The sequence below is a fragment of the Propithecus coquereli genome, unplaced genomic scaffold, assembly GCF_000956105.1.
Source record: "Propithecus coquereli isolate 6110/MARCELLA unplaced genomic scaffold, Pcoq_1.0 Scaffold114, whole genome shotgun sequence".
NCBI lineage: Eukaryota > Metazoa > Chordata > Mammalia > Primates > Indriidae > Propithecus > Propithecus coquereli.
Window position 1 is genome coordinate 4226343 of NW_012135414.1, and position 26060 is coordinate 4252402.

The 26060-nt window shown below is 47.5% G+C and overlaps 1 protein-coding gene across 1 annotated transcript in view; it reads left to right on the forward strand.

Moving 5' to 3' along the window:
* B4GALT1 (UDP-Gal:betaGlcNAc beta 1,4- galactosyltransferase, polypeptide 1) overlaps positions 1-26060 on the forward strand; it is a 49847-nt gene that overhangs the window by 17041 nt on the left and 6746 nt on the right. The window contains exons 2-3 of the mRNA XM_012657026.1: positions 12031-12266; positions 24268-24455. Coding sequence (XP_012512480.1) covers positions 12031-12266; positions 24268-24455 — 424 coding nt within the window. The remainder of the gene's footprint in view (positions 1-12030; positions 12267-24267; positions 24456-26060) is intronic.

The following is a 26060-nucleotide window of genomic DNA, read 5'->3' on the forward strand; positions in this document are numbered from 1 at the left end:
TTTTAAAAAGTTTGGCATAACTTCAAACTTATAGAAAAGTTAAATTAATAAAAAAATTTCTAGATATCCCCTGAATTCCCTAAATATTAACATTTTACTACATTTGCCTTTTCTTCTCTCTCTCACGTGCACATGCTCACTCTCTCTTTCTCTTTCTTCATCTATATATGCTGAATCATATCCTTTTGCCCGAAATATTCAGTGTGTATTTCCTAAAAACAAGATTTTTTTTTTTTTTTACATAACCATAGTATAATTACCAATCAGGAGTTCAACTTTGAAACATTTCTATTATCTCGTCTACAGGCTTTTGAAGATTTTATCAGTTGTCCCAATAATGTCCTTTATAGTAAAAGAAAATTGAAGGCTGTATGTTATATTCAGTTGTCATGTCTCTTAATCTGGAGTAATTTCCCAAATCCTTCTTTATATTTTATGACAGTGACATTGTTGAAGAGGCCAGTTATTTTGTAGAATGTCTCTCAATGCAGGCATCTGATGTTTCCTAATGGTTAGATTCAGGTTATTCACTTTTTAAAAATATTTATTTGTTTATTTTTATTTTTAATGCAGAGTCTCACTCTGTTGCCCAGGTTAGAGTGCAGTGGCACGATCATATCTCACTGCAGCCTCGAACTCCTGGGCTCAAGCAATCCTCCCTCCTTAGCCTCCCGAGTAGCTAGGACTACAGGCATTCGCCACCATGCCCAACTAATTTTTTAAAATTTTTATTTTAGAGATGGGGGTCTTGCTATGTTGCCCTGGGTGATCTCCAATTCCTGGCCTCAAGTGATCCTCCCACCTGAGCCTCCCGAGTCACTGGGATGATAGGCCTGAGCTATAGTGCCCAGCTATCCTATTATCCTTTGAGTACTTTCTTGCTTTTAGGCACAGTAAGATGTTCCAGGGTCCTCTTGTTCTTGTCCCCAACTCAGCCCTAGACTCAGCCACTTGTCCAACGAGCCCTAGTTCCTTTAGTAGAGAATGTTATTTAGAAACCAAGAATTGGGCACCAGGTGCTCACCTTTGTTTTTAAGGTCCATCCATGTTGCTATGTATACATCTAGTGTGTTGATTCTAACTACCGAATAATACCCTGTAGTTGTTTGTCATCCTTCCCAGTTTTTCCCCTCTCCTTCCATAATGAGGAACTCCCAGACTGCCTCCAACACTACCTTCACAAATATCACTGGGAAGAACATCCTCATATATGTCCTTTATGGATATATGTGAATATGTTTACCAGCTTCCTATTTTTTGTGAAACTAATAGATGTACTGCAATAATTCTTTTTTTTTTTTTTTTTAACTTTTCTCTGATTACTAATGAGCTTGAGTATCCCTTCATATGCTTGATGGCCTTTGGGATTCTTCTTTGGTAAATTGCTTATTAATAATAATCCTTTGCCTGGAGTTCTTGTATTTTTCTTGATGGTATGCAGGAATTCCTTATACATCCTGGATATTAATCCCTGGCTGGTTTTAAGCATTGCAGATATCGTCTGAATCTGTTAATTTATATGTTCACTTTGTCCACACGTATTTTGTTTGAACATAAGACTCTTTTTCCCCTTTGTTTTGTGCAGTTTCTCGCCAGTGCTCTTCCTTTTCTGTAACTGTATTAATACCCTTTGTTCCTCTACATGTTAGGTATGCTCGTATTGTGGTTCTCAGCTGTCTCTACTCAGTAAATAGTCTGTCTTTATGAACCTTAGCCTCTATTGAATTCTCTCTGTTAAGAATGACTTGTCAGCCTCTTGGAATGTGAGGCCTACATGCAAGTATTATTTTAATATATTTATTTGGCAAATATATGGTGTGGGCCTACTATGGGTTAGGCACTATGCTGTCACCAGTGAGGTCAGGAAACTTGCCTGTGGCTTTTCAGAGGTGGAACAGCTGTTTGAGCCCTGGTTTGTGGCTTCCTACCATGCTATTTCCCTTGGAAATAGCAATTGGTTCCTGTAGACTGTGTCAAATGTCTACATCTCTTCCAACAAGTGTCCTGAGGAGGTGCAGAGCAAAGCATCCTCCCCAGCATCCTGACTTGGCAGTGACGGCTGGGACCCTCAAGCGGGTCAAGGTGAATGTGACTCTGGAGTTCTCAAGTGGCAGGTCCTGGGCTACTTGCTGGTAACTGGCTCCAGGCTGAGAGAGAAGGACCCAGAAGAGGCCAGAAGAGGATTGCCCCAGCCTGGAGGTGAAGGTGTTAATATAAAACACTAGATGCCTATACTATTCTAATCCTTTCTGAGAAGCTCAAATTGTCCCTTCTGGAGTACTCTAGTTCTAAGAGGAGAGAGATGCAGCAGGATCTTCCTGGTGCTGACATGGGGTTTCCAGGCAAGTTGGCTCCTGAGCCTTTTCCTGGTAGTGGTAACTGTGGGCAGGCACAATTTTGGCAGTTTCCACAAATTCCAGCTCAGGGAGTGAGAAGGAAGAATCTCCCTTTGGGCCAGGACCAAACAAAGCAGAAATTCCTCCTGGGACATTTTTCCCCAGAGGCCAAACACTTGGGAGCCTGTTTACTGGGCTTTGAAAGCTTGTGTGACCCGCAGATACTGTTGCTTGACCCCAGGGCCTTGCATCTCCAGCCCCTGGACAGAAATGAACTGTTATGTGGCCACTTCTGGAGTCCCCCCTGCTTTCTTCCTGATTCTACTGCCTGGCTGAATTGGGGAGCCATGACCATGTATGGTTATAGGAATTAGAGGAGTTTAGCTCAGTGATGGCAGATAAGATTCACTTTTATGCCTCCTCAGTCAGGTGGTGTTTCCCTGGAACTCTATATGGAGAGGGATTTGGAGACAGTACCCGTGGGCACAGCATAGGAACAGTAGAGGCATGTGTGCCGTGATTTGTTATCTACTGCGTAGATGCATCTGTGAACGTTAGAACCCTGAACGATTATCAAAGGGAAGATGAGGACAACCAATCCAAGAGTATTCTTGAGGAAGGCTGTCAGCCTCTTTGGCCTTCAGTCTCTTTCATGTGTAACCTTGGGGCTGAAACATGGATCTCAAGGCTCCTCTGGCTCTGGTCTGCAGGATTCTTTAGGGTCTGTTTTGTGGTAGATCCTGACCCTTCAAGGTGATGGGATCTAGCAATGGCTTTGGTACCTTTGGTGACAGCGTTCTGGACTGAGTGACCACCCGAGGGTTTTCTGGTGATTTTGTGACCCATGTTAGACTTTGAGTTTTTTGGGGTTATTCTCATAGATTCTATAACTTCATAGGTAAGATGGCTCCTGGCTCTGTGAGCTCAGCTTCTTAACAGTTGAACGAGTGCTATGTGGGTCAACACCTGTTTGCTGATCCTGCTCTGCCAGGACCTGTCCCGAAAATAGAAAGGAACGGGACACAACCTGCCCTCAAGATGTCTGATGGAGGAAGCCGGCAGATTGACTGGCGCCTGTCCCCTGCAGGGTTTTAACGCAGGCTTCCAGAGGGTGTTGCAGGCATGTGGAGTGGACACTGGCCCCAAGAGGGGCTTGGGGAAGGCTTTGAAAGGAGGATGACATTTGGTTTGAACTTTGAAAGATTCTTACTTCACCTCTTTTACAAAAGTTTTTGAGATAGTTTATAAGAACACATACCATAAAAAGGACTGATATAAATAAGTTAAAATCAGAAAAAGAGAAAACGGAACTTAGAAAGTTAAGACTGAGTAAGAGTTAAAATGGAGATATTGGCTGGGCGTGGAGGTTTATGCCTACAATCCCACCACCATGGGCAACATAGTGTGACCGTCTTTCTACAAAACACAAAAAATTAGCCATGTGTGATGGTGTACACCTGTAGTCCCAGCTGCTGAGGAGGCTGAGGTGGGAGGAATGCTCAAGCCCAGAAATTCGAACCTTTAGTGAGCTGTGATCGCACCACTGCACTTCAGCTTGAGTACCAGAGCAAGACTCTGTCTCTAAAAATAAAATAAAATAAATAAATAAGTGAATGAATGAATAAATAATTAAATGAGATATTTAGACCATGGGTCCCAACATAGTTATTATATCTGACCCTTTGTACAAACCAGAGGAGAATACATAGTTTCTGAGTGTAAGTTGTTTTTCTTGACCTCTTAAATATCTTCCTGGGAGTGGGAGGAAAGTGGTGGTTAATGAGTGAACCTGTAAACCAGTGTTTCTCAAAATTACTATCCAGGGACTTGCATCAAAATTACAGTTACCTAGAGTGCTTGTTAAAACGCAGATTCCTCAGCCCGTGCCCCAGGCTTACCAAATCAGAATCTGGTGAGTAGGACCCAGGAGTCTGTAAATTCACATACTTCCCCAGATAGTTCTACGTGCACTCCACAGTTGACAGCCACTGCAACTGATGGAAACCTCTACAGCATTTTGAAGCGAGTGCTTGGCCTTCGAAGGTTGGGTGGAACTTTAATGAGGGAGAGAGCAAGGCAGGAGAAATGGCAGTTCCACTGAGGATGGTACGGTGGTTTGCTGCTGGCAGGGTCACTTTTAGGTCATATTTTGGAAGATCTACAAAGTGTAGCAGTTTAGGCGTGTGGCAGGGCTGCTCCCAAGGACAGAGATAGGTAGAGGACCAACTGTCCCCACTGTGCCAGGTTGGTCCAGCTTCCCACTTGGCCACCTGGACTCTGCTCTGTAGGCTCCTTTATTTTTTGAGCAAGTACTTTGTTTTTCTTTACATCCCCAGATACAGGGTTCTGAGACCACAGACGTGTTCTGTTTCCTGTTGAAAAAGCATTTTTTTCCTTGGGGTCTGATAGTGGCTTGGATGGTGAGTTGGCAGAAAGAACCATGGGTGTTGGGGTATGTTCTGTTTGTGGTATGCCCAAGACACATCACGTCAGCATTTGTAATTGATTATTCGTGTTTTCTGGTCACTGAGTTGTATGTCTTGAAATCTTTATTTTGGAAGATACTTCCTTATTGGGAATGGGACTAGGGAGGGGGTCCCCTTTCCCATCCTTGGGTTATATTTTAAAATGCTTATTGTTCAGTTTTAAAGATATATCCAAAGGTATAAAGAAAAATACCATGAACATCTGATTTAAAAAACGAATCCTTTCTAATACCTTTGAAGCCTTCACAAGTTAGAGTTTAAAACTCAGTGAGAAATGGTTAACATGGGCATTGAGAGTCTCTTCTGGTGGCTCTTCATCCCCTGCGCTTCCATCAGGTTTTCTTGTAGGCTTATCGAAACCCTCTTTGCTACTTGCATCCGTGACAGAGAAGCAGGGAGGATAGCTGTGCACCACCCAATTGGCTAAGATTTGCCGGCATGCTCCCATCTGCGTGGCAGCCAAGGCAGTTGGCCGACAAGTAGATACAACTCTGTGCGGTGAATCCTGCCCAAGAGGAGCTGAGGGGCCCAGTCAAAGCAGCTGCTTCACTGCAAAGCTTTCCTTGACTCTCCTCCCTGGCCCTGGAGTTGATTTCTCTTACTTTGTGCCAGTTCAGCTTGCTCTCTCACCACTGTCACACTCACCACTGTTGTTTGTTTTGCTGGTCTCCCTGCCCCCCTGAGGGCAAAGACTTTTTCTTAACGCAGCCCTCCCTCTGCACGCCTGGTTCCACCTGGCACGTGGTGTGTACTAACTGGGTGCGTTTTTGAATGGATGTGGTGCTGTGAGTGCTTAGCGGGTGTGGATAAAGAGTAAGAACCAACCTCGTTGAGTGGTCTGGAAAGGCTTCCTAGGGGAGGTGATGCTTGAGCTGAGGCTGGGCAGCTGTTGGATTAGGTGACATTGAAGTCTTTGGAAACCTAGAGAGCTTGTCCTCCTCCCAGAAGGACTGGAGAGGAGGTTTGAGATGAGGCACGTACAGTAGACGGTGCTTCTCATTTCTAGTCAAGGGGCCACGAGGGGCACCATGATTTCACAGGAACTGCAAGCAAATCTTTTCACAAGCTGGGGAATTTGGTGATAGTGCCTGGCTCAGCTTCCAGTTGTCAAAGTCAAAAATGTAGAGACAAATCTCGAAATTTAATGTTTTATTTGGGAAGAAGTATTGCAATTCAGAGCATGCATGGTAGGCTGGGTAGTCTTCGGTATATCTAAAGAACAAAGAGAAGTCTAGAGGTTTTATTAAAAGGGAAAAATGTTATATATTGCTCTTTGAGAAAGTTCATTGAAGTTCATTGGCACAAGTAAGGGTTTGGGGAGCTGGCAAGCTCCGATTGGTGAGAACGGAGGTGGGCAGAATCAGTCCTAGAGTTGCAGCAAGTTATCTCAGAAGCTATAGATAAAACTGGTTTCAGGTTACAACAGTTTCAGCAGTCAGGCTTGCAGAGAATTACATTCTTGGAGCAATATTTTGTACTCTGAAAGCTTTTTTCCCCCGCGGCTTCTGGACTCTGTTTTAGCTGGGTATGACAAGAATGACCCGATTCGTATGAACTTTCACACAGTGCACACCTGGCCTTTGGAAGATTGCTGCAGACAGAAATGGCCCACCCACATGAGCCTATTGAACAACACTGTAGCGGGGAAGATGGTTTGAAGAGGGGCTGGGCAATGTACTGTTGTGTCTGAGATCTGGCCTAGGAAGAAATGCCAATATCTTAACTTTTAAAACCACAAAATTCTAGGCACTGCTTAGTTCCACATGTTCCCAAATGTTTCCCAAACATTTGAACTTCTTACCCAGAAAATTTTCAAGAGAAACTTAGGGGCCTGACCTTTGGCTGCCAAGGAAGGATTTTTAACAAATCAAGTGTAAAAAATCATTCCAGCATCAAAATCTACCACAATCATTTCATAAGAGAAAGGACATTTTACCATTTAAATTGTAAGAAGCACTTCATCTTGGAAGAAAAGGCTTCCTATCCATTGATATATTTAGTTTGATGAAAAACCACCTACGTGGTCTTACTTTTATCATTTCATCCTGGGCTGGTGAAACATTGTCACAGCTGAGCATCAGGCCAAGGATTGTGTCCTGAACCACTGGCCAATCTGTTGAAAAGCAGTGACTACGTGTTTTCAGCCTGTTTTGCTGAGGCTAGAGGATTGAACTAGTGATTCAGCCAGCATGAAATCGAGGCAGGAGTCTGTGCTGGGTTGGCTTAGATTAGCAGGGCCTTTGATGGAGGGGCATGTATGTGTTTGGGTTTGCCGTGCCAGGCAAGAGAGCGGTGGAATTTGTCTGAGTTGAGCTCACACATTGAAGTTATTGAGCGACTTACACGCAAGGCCATGACCTGGACTCCCAGCCGAGAGGCCCACGTGGCGGGGCTTGAGCTGGGGGAGCCGAGGACGGCTTACATCTGCTCATCTGCTTACGTAACCCTGCTTCCCAGCTCCCAGAGCCAAGAAAACACACAAGCCAGCCCAGCAGGGCTGAGGGCCTGTGGTAGCACACACCATACGCCGCACAGCACGGGTGCCTTGGCTCGGCCTGAGGACTGACATGAAGCCCTCAGCCCTCTGCCTGCTCCTGTAGCCCCTCCCTGCGGCCCCAGGCAGTGGCTCTGAGACCTGGTAGCAGGTCTGCATGGTTCTGAACAGAGCCTGGTCATTACCCTCCTGGAATCTGAGTTCTCTAGATTTTCTCACTGGGATGGAGCCAGGTATATAGTGGAGCATGGCCCCTGCAGTGTGGCAGGAGGTGGGCAGGGAACCCAGGAGGCCTCCTGACTGGCATCGTACCCAAGAAGGAATTTGCCTCCAGGCTGGGGCTGCTATGCACCCTCCAGTCTCAGAGGTGTGAGCTGCAGGATTCTCAGAGTTGTGGAGGCTTCAGAGAGAGAAGGTGGGGAAAGAATTGCCAGACTAGGCAAGGAGGGCAGGACTGGGGGTCAGGGTGTTCTCCATGTGTTGGAGGCATGGTGGGGGGTGTGCGAGGAGCACAGAGGGGCACAGAAGGGAGCAGGAGGGACAGAAGAGGCTGTTCATTGATAAAGCTCTGCACGAGCCCTTGGAGGAGCAAGTTCCTTGGCCAGCCTTGAACCAGGGTAATTTTCACTTAGGTTCTGCCACTTGCTCAGCAGGTAGGAACTGTCTTGTTCATCCTCCCTCCCTCCACCCACCTCTCCTTGGGTTGGCACACAGTGGGTGCCCAGAAAGTATTGATTGAAACAAATTGAAAGTGGTCTTGATGTATATCACAAGGGGAGTTTGCATTAAACAAACATTTCAGAATAAAGACTCTGGTTTGGTATTTAGTACTTGATAGGCTACCATGGATTGTCAGAGTGCTGTTTACACCTCCTGTGTGTATGTGTGTGTGTGTGTGTGTGCATGAATGAGTGAATGCGCGTGGGCATATGAGAGAGAGAGAGAGAGAGAGACAGAGAGAGAGAGTGTGTGTGTGTGTATTGGTGTTGGGGAAAGAGGAGGGGGAATAGAAGATGGACCACCCAGGAATCAGCTCTTGTATTGGGTGGACTGCAGTGTTAGGGCTGAGGGAACGCTGGAGGAGAATGGAGTTTGGCCCTAGGTGGTGGGGTTGCATGAAAGTTCATTTGGGGCAGGTTGAGTTTAAGGTGCCCCGGGCATATGGCTACTGTGTCCTATTGGCTGTGGGGTCAGAAGAGAGATGTGGGATGGAGACAGAGGTTTTTGAAAACTGTCACATGCTTAAACCAAAGATCTGGGTGATAGAAGGGAGAGTGTCTAGGGAGAGTGAGAAGAGAAAGGGCAAAGATGGACATCAGGACAGAGGCTGAGAAAGCCTAGGTAGCGAGATAGGAGGGACATAGGTGAGTGTGATGCTTGGTGATCAAGGCTTCTTGTCCAGGACCCTCTCCTGTCCACGGCACTCATTTCTTCCTGCCTGCTTGGACATTCATGCCGTCTGTGGGGCAGGGAAGGTGAGAGCAGAGATTTGTCAGAAGATCTTGCTTTGGGTCCCTGCTCTCCTGGTTTACCGAGTGTCTCCGAGCATGTCAGGGTGTTTTGAGACCTTAGAGATCATCCAGTCCAATCCCTGTGATTCACAAATGGGGAAACCAGTATCCTGAGAGTAGATGGGGTTTGCTCAAAGATCATCGAGCACGTCACTGGTGGAGCTGGACCAGGGCCCAGGCATCCCTCCTCCTGTGCCAGCGCTTTGCATCAGGACTACCTTTCTGGAACCCATGTTGGGGCAACATCTGAACACTTGCCAGCCTGCAGGTGCCTACTCTGCGGAGGGTAGGCAAGCCACGTGTGAATTCCTGTCTCCTGGGTTGGTTTCAGAAGGTGTGAGCAAGTTGGTACGGTGACAGCCCAGATGGTTCTTGGGTTCCCGAAAATGGGGTTATGTTTAGCAGCATCTTCAGAACCAAAGGTGGGGTGGGGTGGGAGTTGCAGATGTTGCAGGGGCTCTCTGAAGTGAAAAGAGCTCAGTCACAGATCTTCTTTTCATATTTTTCACAAGTTCACTGTGCAGCAGGGCCTCCAGGTTGGGAGTTGAGCAGCCAGACTTGGCAGACCTTGTGGGGAGGGCATAAGTGGTGAGAATCCCCAAGGACCCTCCTCACCTGAAAGCCCAGGGCTTGTGAAGATGGGCCATCCAGCTCTCTGGTGCCCAACTTGCCCAGTTGGAATCACCAGGCTCCCTATGTATTATCCATCTAGGTCCCTCCCAAGGTCTGCGGAATCAGTCTCTCTAGGGGAGGGGCCTGAGATTCTATATTTGTGCTAATTGCCTCAGGTGATTCTGGGGATAGTTTGGGGAAAACTGGTCCAGGGTGGCCAATGACTTAGTCCTGGAGCTTAGTGCCTGCTTACCTAAGGGCACCCTGGGAGGGTGGAGCTGGGTCATCAGGCAGTCTTGTGAGGGACTGATCTGCTAGGGCCCTGTCCCTCCAGGAGGGGCGAGCCCTGGGTATCTGCTTCCTTCCCCCAGAGGATCTGCTGCGACAGCTCTGTAGAAACGAAAGCAAAAGGACAAAGCTTGATTGAGGCCTGTCTCTTAATGTCAAAGTTTGCTGGTCAAAGAACAGAGGGAAGGGCATTTCTGGCCAGGAGAAAAGTGTGGATATAGGTGTGGTTTATAGGAATGGGGAAGGAGATGGAGCTGAGACTGATGGGCCTTGTTGCCAAGCTAGGGGTTTGGCCTTATGTTGTACAAGGCACATAGCCTTGTAGCCACTGGAGGGTTTTAATGGGAGAGTGATACGGTCAGAGCTGTGTCTCAGAAGAAAATGAACTTGTGGGAACAGGTCCTGTGCTGATGGAGCTGGGCCAGCTACAGAGGGAGGGAAGGTGTGAGGGGTGCACTGAGGCAGGGAGAAGAGGCAGCAGCTGGAGCAAGGCTGCTTTTCTCAGACCGTTAATTCAGAAGGGTATGTGCTCCCTGGGGCCAAGGGACACTTGGGGACCTTGTAGTCCCCAAGGAGGACAGATAGGCTTAAGCCCTGGGCCTGTGGGTCCTCACCAGCATGGTTGAGGTGAACTTTGATGTGAGCTCATGGTCACTGTTCCCACCTCTGTTCTCTAGGTTTCTTCCTTTGTTCTTGTGGCTGGTTTGCTTCACAGGCGAAGCCGTTTACGCTAGAGTAACAGTTCCCAAAGTGTGTTCCCTGACAGAACGGTTCCGTGGCCAAATAACTTTGGGAAATGGTGGGTTAAGTAAAGTGATGGGGGTTTCTTGACTGCACAACTTTCAGAGCCTTTGGTGTATGGCATGACTTCCCAGAAGCAGGATTTAATATGCAGGGTTCCGGCCGGGCGCGGTGGCTCACGCCTGTAATCCTAGCTCTCTGGGAGGCCGAGGCGGGCGGATTGTTTGAGCTCAGGAGTTCGAAACCAGCCTGAGCAAGAGCGAGACCCCGTCTCTACTAAAAATAGAAAGAAATTAAATGGACAGCTAAAAATATATAGAAAAAATTAGGCAGACATGGTGGCGCATGCCTGTAGTCCCAGCTACTCGGGAGGCTGAGGCAGGAGGATCACTTGAGCCCAGGAGTTTGAGGTTGCTGTGAGCTAGGCTGACGCCACGGCACTCTAGCCCGGGCAACACAGTGAGACTCTGTCTCAAAAAAAAAAAAAAAAAAAAAAAAAAAAAATATGCAGGGTTCCCACCCATCATTGACCAGGGGACATGTTTTTCCATCGAGTGTCTTGCTGGGCCTAATGCTTCCTGGAACCCACTGTGAGGGAGTCTAATCTGCGGACAATACTAGGAGCCTGGGTTCAGGTCTTGGCTCTGTCCGACTCCCTGCATTGCTGGGATCACACGGCGTGTGCCACGTGCCCTTTGTGTGGGTCTTTGCCTTTTCCTCGTCCCTCTACTCCTGACCTGCCACTGTCTCGAAATCCACCATCTGCGTCTCGTCAATTTTTCTTCTGTGCCAAGAGCTCTCTTACTAACTCATTTCCCTCATCTGGACCCATGTTCTTCTAGGCCGGAAACTTTGGATCATCCCTGACTCTTCCTCCCTTCTTCACCCCCTTGTCACTGTATCCCTCACTGTTACTAAGCGTTCTTCTTTGATGTTCTTCCTGACTGTTTCTTTTTTTTCCCCTCAGTCTCCTCTGGGGCCTTATTGACTCCATCCCTCCGCAAGTTTGGTTCACCTCCACATCAAGCCCCTTCCTGAGACATGCTCTCTCCTGCCACTCCTGTTACCTTCTCACATGAAGCTGACTCCTGCACACATGCATACATACACACACAGTCCCTTCCTCGGGCTCGATTCAGAGAGGTGACGTCAGTCATTTGTCCAAGGCCACACAGCTGGGTGGTGGCAGAGCTAGGTTTTAACCTCAGGGTTCCTGAGAAAGTGCTTTCTCATCCATACTCACTAAGTTTTACAACAGCCTGTTGGGAAGTCTGAGCAGGAATTATTTCCATTTTACCCTGGAGTCTGAGGACAAGGCGTGGGTCCTGGACAGATGAGTGCCTCACAGGGTGACCGGCATCTGGGTTAGCCCAGCACTGAGGGTTTCCTAGGGTGGTTGGTCACGCTCGTGCTGGACGTGGTACCATGAGCACCCTTTCCATGGCCACACTGACTCGCAGGAGGAGACGTCTCCTCTGCACCTGCAGTCTGAGCATTTGATGCAGCCTGTGGAGCAGCGAGTCCTGTGGCCTGCTAACTTCTCCTTCCCTCCTCCTCTCTAGTCGGCCCCATGCTGATCGAGTTTAACATGCCTGTGGACCTGGAGCATGTGGTGAAGCTGAATCCGAAGGTGAAGGTGGGCGGCCGCTATACCCCCAAGGAATGTGTCTCTCCTCACAAGGTGGCCATCATTATTCCGTTCCGCAACCGGCAGGAGCACCTCAAATATTGGCTATATTACTTGCACCCAATCCTACAGCGCCAGCAGTTGGACTATGGCATCTACGTTATCAATCAGGTGAGATCTGGGAAGATGGGACGAGAGAGGGGGGTGTGTGTGCAGTGTGTACATAACGAGGGAAGTGATTTCATAGACACCTGGCATTTTGCAGCGAGGAGCCAACCCCACCACCAATGCAGAAGCGGTAAGTGCCATTGTGCTTGCTACTGCTATCAACTCTGTTAGCCAAGGGAAATTGCTGAGGTGTGTTTGTCTGTTTGTTTTGTTTTTGTTTTTTGAAAGTAGCCTTCCAGCAAAATTGAGAAAAAAGACAACCCTAATTATCTCAAAGTATAAACACTGATTATTTCCCATCTTTGTGTAGCTGTATATTTTCCTTTTAAAAAGAAAACCACTATTTAGATGTCAGACTTTTAGGCAACTTTGAGATTTATCCAGTCAGGCTGTGTCTTCTGAGGCATCTTAGTTCAGGCCGCATGTCAGCCCCTGGCGAAACATGTCTGGGGAAGTCTGGCTCATGGGCCATCTGAGAGTCACGTGGACTGGGCCAAGTCTGAGCAAAGAGTTTCTTACTGTGTATCTGATCCCTGTGTATTGGTATTTAGCCCTGCTTAGGAAACTAATACTAAAGATGTGTCAGCCTTCATCACTATGACCTGGAGAATCAGATTATCTAAGAGGGATTTTTATTGAAATGAATTTATTTCCAACCTGAGGAGCATTATTAATTTTTTCCAAGAGTATAACTTTGGTATTTCAAATTTATCCTCAATACTTAAATACATATTTTTACATGTAACCTAGGCACAATGACACATCTCACTTATTTGTGTACCAGATTTCACTGAAATTCATTTGAAGAGAAAAAGTATGCCCATTTCTACAAGGCCCAGTGTCCATTTCAGGATAAATTCTGGGTCTGCTTGAGGTAGTAAAATTGCTGGCACTTTACAGCTTCCATCAAAACTGAGGGACTGTGTGCATCTTCCCTTGGACCACAAGGGAAGCTGGAAACAGCAGTCTGTCCACCAAGTACTACTGAGGACTGCTGTGGCATGGCGCTGCATCACTTGCTGCAGGGAGATACTAAAGAAGTGTAAGGTCTCAGTCCTACCTGTCCTGAAGCTTTCAGCTCACTTCTGGCAAGTAGGATCCTCCCAGGGAACAATTTGTTAATAATCCCCAAGGCATATGATGGGATGGTGACTGCGAAATGCTTTGGAAGCTCAGAGGAAGGAGAGAGAACAATGGCCCGGAAGAACCAGGATATAGCCTAGGTTCTGGGGGCATAGATGGGGCCCCCAGCTGGGCCAGTGAACAGGACCTCGAGGCAGAAAGGAACCTTGCAGATTGCTGGAGATCAAGATGACCATCGGGGTAGGAAAGCACCAGAGGCTCTGAGACCAGGTGTCAGAGTTGAGCCTGTCAGGTGGGGAAGAGCAGAGCAAACCCTGTGGCAAGGAAACTGAAGCTGAAGGTGGGAGAGCAGGTGATGGGCCAACCCCTTAGGGATTTTTGAGTCTCTTGGCCAAGTGAGGTACAACTAGGGCCCTTATGAACACCTGCAAGCAAGACAGCCATGCATCTGTGGGTCATTTTGGAAGAATATTGGAGAATGTAGGAGAGAACAGGTAAATGTGCTGCAAAGTGCAGGTCACTTCAATCCAACAAGTATTAGTTTAAGTCAATCCCTGTGATCAAGAAACATTTGTCTGATGCCAATGAGCACATATTGATCATGGCAAGATTCAGGAGCCTGTTATTGAAGCAAAAGCAGTGAGCATCTGGAAGAAGAAGCCACAGTCACCAGGAGGCAGCAGGGGTGACTAAGAACAAGCCGTCCAGCTGCATCTCATGTCTCCCTTAACAGTTATTATACCAGTCGATGAGTGATACACTGTAGACACGATGCTGTCAGAGCTTATTCAGCAAGGCGTCTGGTGGCATTCCTGATTAGAAGACAAATCCGCCTGAGTAGAAGACAGACAACTGTGGTCTGGAAGGCATATAAGTAGATTAAAATATATAGCTGGGTAAAGAGGGTAAAAGAGTTAATGATGATGCTGATTCTTTGAATTTAGGTGGCTGTGGTCAAGGAATACTGGAGGGGAAGATGCTATGACTAGATGTTTTGTATTTTAGGTGAATGGGAGACTTCTCTGTTCAATTATAAAGTCAAAGCAAATATTGGACTGGTGAAATTTAGCCCCCAGCTTAAATTCCTGGGACACAATTTATATATTCCCCAGGCTTCAAACAACAGATTTCTGAATGTCCTCTACCAGCTATGTGCTCCTGCCCATCCCAGTCCAAGTTGGTGGAACAACTAATCAAGCCAGCTCAGACCCATGGCACCAGTGTGCTGACTGACACCGGCACTGCCTGAGATGGTGCTCCTCCCAGAGTGTGTTTTCCAAAATGGAGCCACAAGCACTTGTGGAACACTCCCTCGTGAAGCAGGTCTCATTCCCACAGAGCCTCCAGAAGTGTTTCCCGAGCTTGCCTAACTGGAGAACTGTTTTCCGAAAATCCTCTTAAGTGATGAGTGTTTCGTGAATCACACTTTTTGGGAAGTGGCCTAAATTAACACCTCCTCCCAGCCACCTCCTTACTTTCCCTAGGACACTGGGAACTTGCCATTCTCCCTTCCTCTCCTCTCTTTTTCCACTTGCAGCTTAGCATCAGAAATATTTTATTTTTAGTTTTTCACACATATATACGTCTTTTTGTCTCCAGTCTTGTCAATGTCATCTTTTTTCCCCCCTCATATGTGGTTTTGTTTTGTTTTTTCTTTTTATCCTTTCTTTTTCTGCTGAGGGTTAACTTTCCACCTCAGGGGAATCTTTTCCTCCTCTTCTCCCTTTCCCCCAGCTAGTCGTATATCTTATGCTCCCATTCCACCCTGATCATCTTTTTGGGAAAATGTGGTCAGAGTCTAGATAACTAAGTCAAAAAAAGCTCAAAGTCTTCCCTGCCTTTCCAGTAAAGAATATTATGTAACACGTAATAAAATGATAATGGGAAACCCGAACCCGGAAAAGAAAGAGGCAGAGGGGAAAACATTTGGAATGTGTCCATCTATAAATCAGGAACTTCTTGTGTTCTCTGTTTTATAGCTATGATGTAAAAGAAGAAAAAAGGGATTTTATAGCACCTGACTTTGACCTTTATGCTCTGTTTGTTGAGCAAATGAACCTTATGAGCTATTAGACCTCATTAGAGCCTCTCAGCCTCTTCCTGTCCCAGACACCTGCTGTCATTTTGAGTTTTCATTCACATATCCACACCCACCACTTAAGATTAGATATAAAGAATGCTTAAAGTAGGGGTGGCCTCTGAGACAGCTAGTTCAGGGACTCCCAGACAAGCTTCTCAGTATAGTAAGGAAATTCTTTCTGCCCCGTTGAAATGCTACACAGTCCGCCATTTTCAGCAGGTCACAGGAATGCTGTTCTGCTTGAAGTGGGTGCCATGTCCCATTTCCACCTCCTTAGCGTCCCCTTTGGTCTTTGCTAGGATTTGCCCAAACCTCTGAGGCCAGACAGTGTGAAAACTTCTGCTCCATGTGACAGTTGAGGAAACTGAGGCTCAGAGAGGGAAAGTGACCAGTAGAAAGTCACATGAATAACAGCAGGCTGCAGCTCAAACCCCAGCCCCTGACTCCGAGTTCAGTGCCCTCTCACCACACCACAGTGACTCCCCTCGAGGCTGTATAGCCCCTGCCCCACCTTGTTTCTCAGAGCCTGGCGTCCGGGTCCAGGGCTGGGAGAGAGTTCCGTGCTCAGACTGCCCGGCCTCGGTCCTAGCTCTGCCGCTTCCACTCAGTGACCTTAGGCAGGCTCCTTAAGCTCTTCAGACCCCAGTTTGCTCCTGGGGGAAGGGAAGGGTATAGCATCTACCTCCTGGGGCTGGTAAGCCCTCAGTGAGCCTCATCTGTTTAGCATCAGCTGTTTGTCGCTTCTCCAACCTCCACTCTTCCTGCCTGTTTCCTCTGCCTGGCACAGTGAATCCTCCCACGCTCTCCTGCCTCCTGCCTCACCCCCACTCAGTACTAGCATCAGGACCCTTCCTCCTATTGGTTTGGACTCCTCGGGTTTAGAATAATAGATAATGGTGTGAGTCTGGTGACAGAATCCCAGAGGACTCATTGGCTCTGTGGGGCCCCTAGCAGGAGCTGGCTCTTCCCCTCCTTGCTGCTCCCGGGCCATTCAGCACTTTCTGGCAAAGGATGATGGCCTGTGTTCCTGCCTCACTCCAGCCCTGGACTCGGCGCAGTCCCTCATGCCTGGCTCCCTCTGCCTCCCTGACCACGCAGCTGGTGCACAGTCGGCATAGACTTGGGCAGGGTTTGGAGCACAGAGCTTCTTCCTGGGATTCCCACCCCTTTATTTACACCTGAGGGGTCACAGCACCCCTTGCTCTTGGTCTTCTGGCTAGATCTGTGTCCCTTGGAAGCAAAGCCTCCTTTGAACTTGCACAGCCCCTCCCTGGGCCTCTCCCCAAAGCTTCCCGTCATTGCTGACCAGACCATAGGCTGCCTGTGACACAGTCCTTGGGGTGACTTCCCTTTTCAGGAAAAATGCAAAGAAGCTACTTTAGCTCCACGGTTGTTAGTAATAATAAAATTCCTTTATGGTCCTTTGGACTCAGCATGTTTTCTGGTCTCACCTTGAATTTTGACCATCACAACCTCCCCATGAGGCAAATAGGTCCTCTGATTGTTCCTGCTGAGGGAAGTCTCCAAAGGTAGGCATGTGACGGCTGGGTGGCAGAGCTGGGATTCAGACAGAGGTCACCTGAGGCCTAAGGAATGCCTCACCTTGCCAGCATTATTCCCAGAATGCCACACATACACTGCCAACACTGAGTGTCCCTAGGACCTGAGAGGAGGGCTAGCAGCTCTTGAGTAACAGCCTCAGAGCCCCCCACTCCGCCCCTGCCCCATCATTATCCCCAGTTGGAACCCCTGGCCTGACAGGCTGTGGATAAGCAGAGGGAGGACCCAGTTAGCTGCCCTGAGATGTCTTTGTCTGGCTTTGAAATTTGTTTCCTTCTCCTTTTCATCTGTGCACTGTGTTAGGGTGATAGAGTGCTAGTTCCAGGCTGCTTGTGGACAGATTTGGAGACAGCCCTTTGTGCCCCCAGTGAGCAAGAGCATCTGTCACCTCACTTCAGCAGCTTATCTCTGGCAGCTGGTTCCTACAAGAGGTCCAGAACACTTGGGGTATAGCAGACTCGTGGGCCCACCCCAGTAGCGAGGACAGTTGCCTGGGCACGATCATCTCTGTTCACCAACCCCCATCCTGCCTCCCCTTCCCTCCCTGAGCTGTTAGTGCCCAGATAGGTGTGTGTGGACGTGGGGCTCCGTGGGGTGGGTGGGGCTGGTCCTGGCTGCAGGTGGCCGGGGGGAGGTGGGAGGAAGAAGTCTGGGGGGTGGCTCTGTGCCACCGCTGTTTAAGTGCTACCTCCTTGCTGTTCCCCCCACTCTATCCATGTCTGTCTCCGTTCTCCTGGAGGATGTGTGGAAACATTCGTATTGCTGCTGAATTGCCTCTGTGGATGTTGTTCTGGGAAGGGACAAGGAATGACAGCTTGTAAGGATCTGCCTTTGTATTGGAGCAAGTGTTGGCAGAACCGGCCCCTTTTCCTTTGCAGCCTTGACCTTTGCCTCTCTCTTCCTTACCTTGCTTCCTTGCATCCATCCTCTCTTTTCTTCTTTTTTTTCCCTTCTAGTGGGGCCTTTTGCCTTTACTTATAAATCCTGTTTGTAGCAAAGCAAGCGAAAAGAGGAGTTCTCTGTGATCTGCTTCTTGCTCTCCACCTACCTTCTCTTCTGTACTCTCCGCCTCCTATAAAGAAAAAGAGAGAGTAATGCCGACCTATCTACTGCTGCCAGTGCTGCTGCCACCACCGCTGCCACCGCCACCCTGGTAATGTCCACACGCCCCTTGATCAACCTAGAGCCACAGCCCTGCTGGTCAAGGGGAAGCCATGTAAATAAGCCCACAAGTGTGTCATCCTCGGGCCTTGGGGTCTCCCGGGCAAGGCCAGGGCCTCTGTGGGCTCGCTGGGAGATGCCAGCGTTGCTGGAAGCCAGCCCGTTGTGCAGAGGTCCGAGGGACTTTCCCTCTTTAACTTCAGCCACAGTCGAGCTCATACTCTATGTTTATCAGCTGTTGTGTCCTGCTTTTTTTCTTAAATCCTATATCATCTGCATCTTCCATATTATTTCATTGTCTTCATATTCATTACTTTCTATGCCTTCATAGTGGTTGATCATGGAGTTCTGTCATAATTAACATCCTTTTCTTTATTAGAAGGCATTTAGATAATTTCCACTTTTTCAGAGGTGTAAATAATACCATAATGAACATCTTTGGGTCTGAAATTTATTCTGTGTTGGCTTCTTCCACACTTAGGATCATCTCCCCAGGCTAGATTTTCAGATGCAGGATTATGGGTTCGAAATGTTTTTTTACACATTTTTAATAGTTCTTAATACAAATGGCCAAATTGCTTTCTGAAAGAGAAGCCTTTATTTTCACAAGTATTTTTCTCCAGCTTGTATCTTAAACATCCTGAAAGTGCTTAGTGCCACGCTCTTTATGTATTCTACAGAAAGCCAACGTCACAGTGCCTCGGGCCCTGGGAGAGGCAGGCAGCCAGCTGGGGTGTAAAACCCTCTCTGTGCTCGCCTTACCTAGAATCCCTGCTGGGCTGTTTTAGGAGCTCAGTTCTCTCTGAAGACGACTTTAGGGCCTCCATCCAATCTGTGTTCCTGTGTGGCAGGGGTCAAGGATGTGCTCGCTCTTGAGAGTGACTACTTTGACCGACAGAGAACCACCCCTCAACCTGGTCCCTGGCCCTGAAAGGCTGTTTTCTCTCACTCACTGGGTGAAGAATTTAAGTCTCAGATCCAAGTTGTGTTGAGGGCTCCTCTGTCTGAGCGCTGGGCTACTATATTATTATGGTTAAAAACTAGAGCCCAACTGCTGTGAACTCATGGGTGAGTGGGTATTAGCCCTCCACAAACTCAGCATTTGTATAATCCCAGGCTCTTCCCAGTAATTCTCTGGTGATCACCTCCCAGCCTGTCCACTGTCCCAGATCCACACTTAGGCTGCAGGAATGCCCCGTCAGAGCTTCTCTGTTGCTCATCTGTTAACGGCTTTCCCGCAACATGCTCAGCCTAGCTCCTTCCTCTTGATGGCTGAGTGGGCACAGAAGAGCGAACAGAGGGTGTTTCAGCAAACATTGCCACTGGCTGCAGATCTGCTCCTGGGTCTGTGGTGTTGAGAGCCTAGGGGTAACTGCATGCATAGTAGGATGGGGGGTGGTTTGTGATAGGCCAGAGTGCATGTGTGGGAGCCCCAGTGTCTCTCCTATCAAAGAAATTCTGATCCATCAAGAGTCTTGGCTTCGGATGAATGTTTCCAGCCTCGTTACTGCTGTGTCCTTTGGTGGAGGAGAGGCCAGATATGGCCAGTCCCTAAACCATCATGGTCTGGGATGTGTCTCTTGGTGTACACACATAGGCCTGGTATCCAGGGAAGGCAGGGTGAGGGATGGAACAGACTTCCCAGAGACTGTTAGGATAAGGGGGGACATGGCTTTCTGTCATTGGTCATGTGTACCCTATTGTAATCAGGGGAAGGCCACTCTCGCCTTCCTTAACCACATTTTCCTGGGGATTGGACCAGACTCTGATACCTGCCCCGAACCCCCACACAAAGGCTGCTTGCACGTGCAGTGCACATGCCCAGGGAGCCCCTGAGAAATGAAATGGGAAGTGGAGCCTCTGCCTTTTGCCCTTGTGGGGAGGCATTCTCTACTTAACCACCGTTATCACCTAGACTTGTCTCTCACTGGAATCAAACAATAGCTTCCTAACTGGTCTCCCTGCCTTTACTTGGTTGGGGCACAAATCCCTCCTTGACATGCAAAACGTAGTTTAAGACTCCCTTGGCCTAAATATTAATAAAAGATAAAGCCTAAGTATCTTAGCAAGCACCTAACCCTCTCTCCCTCTGTTCCCTCCCCAACAATTTGGCCCACTTCTGCCTTCTGGCCTCCCCCATTCTGAAGTTCCTCAAATGTTCTCTTTTCCCCACAGACTTTACACATGTGCTCTCTGTGCGTGCCTTTCTTTGCTCCTATAACTGTCCTCTCTCCCGCCACCGCCTCTGCAGTCTGGATCTGGTCTGATTCTGCCTGCTTTCTCTGATCCGCCTCCTGCAGCCACCTTTGCCCAGTCATTTGGGGATCATATGTATTTTTTGGCCTCTCTTCTTCCTGTCTTCTTCCTCTAAGAGTAGTCAGTTGCCTTAGAAGGAAGTGATAACTATACCTCTTATTTACCAACCTACGATGAAGCCCACACTTAAAAAACTGGGTCTTTCACAGGGACACCTGCACCCAGCATGACGGCTCCTCTTCACCAAGTGTGAGTTCCCACACATTTCATAGGTCTCCGAAGGCCTCTTTGCTTTTTTTGCAGCTAGATACCCTAAATGCGTAAACCACAAGCCAACTCACTTGAGCCTTAATCCTTTTTAGAAACCCTTTTTAGGAGCCTTAACCCCTCCATCAGAGAAGCAGGATTTGGGAGGAATCTTGTAGCTGATTGGGAAGGACACGGGAAACACTACAGAAGGCAGAGTTTCTGGGTTGGATCCCTGAGAGACATTTTGAAAAGTTTGAGTGTTCAAGATAGATGGGAAAACCTATTCCTATAATATTAATAATTACTGTAACTGACACTTGTTGCCAGATAGTGTGCTAAGGTTTTTTCATGCATTATCTCATTTAGTACATCTCATTTGTTATCTGCATGACTCAAAAGAGGAAACTGAGGCCTGGACGTGTGATTTGCCCAAACTCACATAGCTGTTAAATAAAGAAGCTGGCATTCCTGGGATAAAAAGGCATGTGTCTGTCACGATGGTGTATTTGGCCTGGCCTGACAATGCTTGATCAATGTTTACTTGAGTGAATGAAGTGTCAGATGCACTGGAGGAATGTGCTCAGCGAGGAGGGCCAGGAAGGAGGGCTGGGTGTCTTGGCACCTCTTGTTAGTGGTGGGGATTGGTAGGCTGCCAGGGCCTGCTTTTCTTATCAAGAAAGGTGAGTGCCCAGGTGTTACGGCATTTCACCCAAAGAAGCCCAGAAAAGGCTTGACTTCTCTATAATCCCAGGGGAGGAAGAGAAAACACACTTTCCTCATCCACCGTTCTGTTGGTCTGGTGTTCCCAGGGGCCCTGACAGGTAATGTCACCTGTTAAAGTGTATCATGCGCTTCCCTTATCCCTGGATCACACAGACGAGGCCAGGCTGACAGCAGGGCTGGGAGGAATGATATGTAGTTCAGGTTATTTTAGAAAACTGCCTGGCCAGTTCTAAGTGTGGGCCAGACACTGGGTGCCTTACCAAGTTGGAAGAGCTGTGGCACTACCTGTGGTCAAAGAGGTAGAACCAGGTCTGCTTCTTGGGCTTCTCCTCAGGCTGCCGTTGTTCACGGGCCTTGGCTCCAGAGGTGCCCATTTATGCTTCCAAATTTTCAGTTCCTGGATAGGAAAAATGCTTAGTTCAATCTCAGGCACCCGACTGATCAAATAGTCATGGCCAGCAGGCCAGATCCTGCGGTACAGACATGTCCATCAAGAGCCCCCTGTGCCAGTTATTGGGGAGTGACCTAGAGAAGAGAACATTGTCATGAGCTGGGAAGCCTCCCTCGGGGTGTCTGCTACACAGGTGTAAAAAGGCGTTGTTGGAACACCTTTCTTTACTTTTTGGAAAAGTGTTCAGTGGGGCAGAATTATGTTTGAAATGTAAGTCTGGGTTGGGGTGAAAGTTATTATAAGATTGTCAAGGTGATTAAATGAAATGCTATACATGTAAAAACACTTATCTGGTACCTGGTATATGATATCCCCCTAATGAATATTAACAGTATATTGTGATAATAATAAGTCTAACAATTGCATAGTTTTTATATGCAGTTTCTAAACTTAGAACTTCTTTGAACCCATGATGCAGAATCCTAAATCAACTCTTAGCCTGTGGGACAGGCAAGGAACACAGGGTGCCTTTGGGCACAGCCTTCTGTTACCACACATGGTTAGGAGGTGTTGGTGGGGGGAGGGGTAAAGAAAGGAGTTCTTGTGTATAAAATGTGTCCTTAATTCATTTACTGTTCTCTTGGCTGCTTTTTCTGATCTCCTGGCACCTGTCTTTCTCTAAGTGGTTTGCTTCCCTGAGTCTCCCAGCTGAGGCTGGGCGGCCGGGGTGTGTCCATGTGCTCTGTACGCACACAGGCAGGCTTGTGTGGAGTGCCAGTTTCCAAGTCCTCTTTCGGGGGCATGGAGAGAGGACTTTGTGTGCCCCACTTTCGAGATTGTGTACTGATGCCAGGCCCTTGTGGAACACTTTTCCCTAAAGTAGAGGGTCCTGATCTTATTTATCCCAGGAGACATGGGGAAGAGCACTAAGTAAAGAACCCAAAGGTATTGGGCCTTAGTTTGTTTCTTCGTGGTGCTATGGCGAGGATCTTGGTCAGGATGAGAGCAGGTGTGCAGAAGGGCTTTGTGACTGTTGAGAGTGAGAGGTGGCAATGTCAATGCTGGGGCTTCCTCACCAACCTGGGGCGTGGAAGTTGGTAAGAGCTGAGTCCCCTGTGCTGACCCCTGAGGGGACCCTTTGGTTGGAGCTTCCCAGAAGGGGTTGCTATCTACCATTGTATGTTGAAACCCATCCTTCCATCTATTCATTCATCCATTCATTCATTCATCAATCATTCATTTATTCAGCCAGCTAGCAACTATTTACTGAGCTCTTACTGTATGATAGGCAGTGTTCAAGGAACTGACTGAATAAAAAACAAAAAATCTCAGCCTTCATTGAGCTTGCATTCTAGTGGGGGAGACTGAAAGTAAACAAGATAAATAAATACAATATGCAGGGGCTTTGCACCAGCAGACTTGGTGCTTGGGAACCCACGGGTTGGCACCCTGAAACAGGTGTCCCTCTTCTCTATTGCACACACTATTTCTATCATGGTACGTACCACACTGCTTCCTACCCTACACTGTGAGCACCATGAGCGCAGAGATTGAGTTGGGTTCACCATATTTCTCTGGTGCCTGATTAGGGCCTGAAAGACACATGGAAGGCACACAACATGGTAATAAAACCGTAGTCAACTATATAAAGAGGGTAGAAATGAAAAGTCCCACGGATACCCAACTAATGTCACCAGTTTCCTGGGTATCTTTCCTGGGATTAGTCTATTTTATAGTATATATATATATAAATAAATGATACATGTTTAAATGCCCTTTTCACCTTTCCTTTTAGAGCTTCATTAATTTTTATTAACAGCTCTGTTCCATTGTGTGGATGTACCATGACTTTTTTTTTTTTTTTTTTTTTGAGACGGAGTCTCACTCTTTTGCCCGGGCTAGAGTGAGTGCCGTGGCGTCAGCCTAGCTCACAGCAACCTCAAACTCTTGAGCTCAAGTGAGCCTACTGCCTCAGCCTCCCGAGTAGCTGGGACTACAGGCATGCGCCACCATGCCCGGCTAATTTTTTCTATATATTTTTTAGTTGTCTGATTAATTTCTATTTTTAGTAGAGACGGGGTCTCGCTCTTGCTCAGGCTGGTTTCGAACTCCTGAGCTCAAACAATCTGCCCGCCTCGGCCTCCCAGAGTGCTAGGATTACAGGCGTGAGCCACCGCGCCCGGCCTGTACCATGACTTATTGAAGCAGTTCCTAGTGATGCTTGTGATGTTACTTGCGATCTTTTGCCATGGTGAACACTCCACAGTGAACGATGTTATTCATAGTCATTCATACACATGCAAGTCCTTTTGCAGGATAAATCCCTAAAAGTGGGATTACCAGCTTAGTGGGTACAGCACTCTGAGTTGTAAAGTGGGGACAGAAAAATGAGGCCCAAGAGTTGACTAATGCCCGTATATATAGGGGAGAAGTTACCAGTCCCTGTGAGTGTTCTGTCCATAGGCCTTCAGGCGTCTTATATGTTTTTGTTCCTGCACCAGGCTGGAGAATCTATGTTCAATCGTGCTAAGCTCCTCAACGTGGGCTTTCGAGAAGCCCTGAAGGACTATGACTACAACTGCTTTGTGTTTAGCGATGTGGACCTCATTCCAATGGATGACCATAACGCCTACAGGTGTTTTTCACAGCCGAGACACATTTCTGTCGCAATGGATAAGTTTGGATTTAGGTAAGAGGTGTTCAGCCAGAGTCTGCAGTAAACATGTTTCTCTCGTATGTTGCCTGGGAAATGCATTTCTTTCAGCTCAGGAGTGTCTCTTTAGCCTCTGGAGGAGAATGCCTCATTTGAGAAATGGGTGCTGTTTAAGCCCTAAGTCAGTTATTATTTGAGAAGGAAAGATGGGTCCAGAAATGCGTGTAGTCTCTGCACATACAGACAAGAGCAGGTTTTAATGTTTTGGAAGGCTCCCATCTTTACGCTCTAAACACATACCGTATTTTCTTGCTTTGTTCTTTCCCCTGCCCCACACGGTTGGGGAAGCAAGTTGGAATAATTTTTCGCCCACTGAATTCTTGAGCTTGGATACCTCAGCAAATGCTCCTTGGCACTTTAAGAAGGAACATGATTCTCTTTCCCGGTAAAACATAGACTTCTGCTTAAATGCAGAGCCCAAACATTTCCATTGAAATGCCCCTAGTGAAGAGGCCAGCCCAGATACCCTACTAGGGTATAATCCAGAGCCTATTGTCATAGGTGGAAAGGGCCTTGTAATCCATTGTATCAGACTCTTTTTATCCTCATCATTTCTTCCTACCCTCTCTTGCTGTGGGCATGAGGGCCATGATGTGAGTATAGATGTGTCTGAAGTCCTTCCCCCCGATCAAAGGTATTCAGGCCCTAAACTTGCTGCCTTAAAGGGGGAAAAATTTGAATGTGACATCACTTTTAGACTCTTCAGAATTCACTCTGCCCTTCTGTCTTCCCTCCCTCCCTGTTTGTATAGCTTCTTCTCTTCAAAATATGCAGATCCATACCCTGACCCCTCTTAATTCCTGCCTTGGAGCATGGTGGTGAACCCGGATGGGGCCCAGGTGGTCATCTGATTCCTTGCCACAGCACCATGTTTCTTTCACAAATAGCCAGTCAGGTTTGGGGATGGGGCAGGTAGTTGAGAAAGCAGCTGGGACAGCAAAACCAAATCTTGTGAATTTGGCACGTACTTCCCTTGAAGTGGCTAAAAAGCCAGTTCTGGCCGGGCACGGTGGCTCATGCCTATAATCCTAGCACTCTGGGAGGCCGAGGCAGGCGGATCGTTTGAGCTCAGGAGTTCGAGACCAGCCTGAACAAGAGCGAGACCCCGTCTCTACTAACAACAGAAAGAAATTAGATGGACAACTAAAAATATATAGAAAAAATTAGCCGGACATGGTGGCACATGCCTGTAGTCCCAGCTACTCGGGAAGCTGAGGCAGAAGGATCGCTTGAGCCCAGGAGTTTGAGGTTGCTGTGAGCTAGGCTGACGCCACGGCACTCTAGCCTGGGCAAAAAGAGTGGGACTTGTTCTAAAAAAAAAAAAAAAAAAAAAAAAGAAGCCAGTTCTGTAAAGACACTGAATATCAAAAAACCTTAATGGCCTGGCCCCTTTGGTTCACACCCTCACGTTAAAAGTGTGGACAGTAGCATGGGGTGTGCCAAAAGGTGGATGACTCGGCACCGAAGTGAGGACACCTAATTACAGTAAGTTCAGTAAAGCAGGCCTCCAGGGGTCTTTGCTTGTGGATAATTGCAGTCAGAATTCCCGAATGTATTTGAAAATAATAATTACATGTTTAT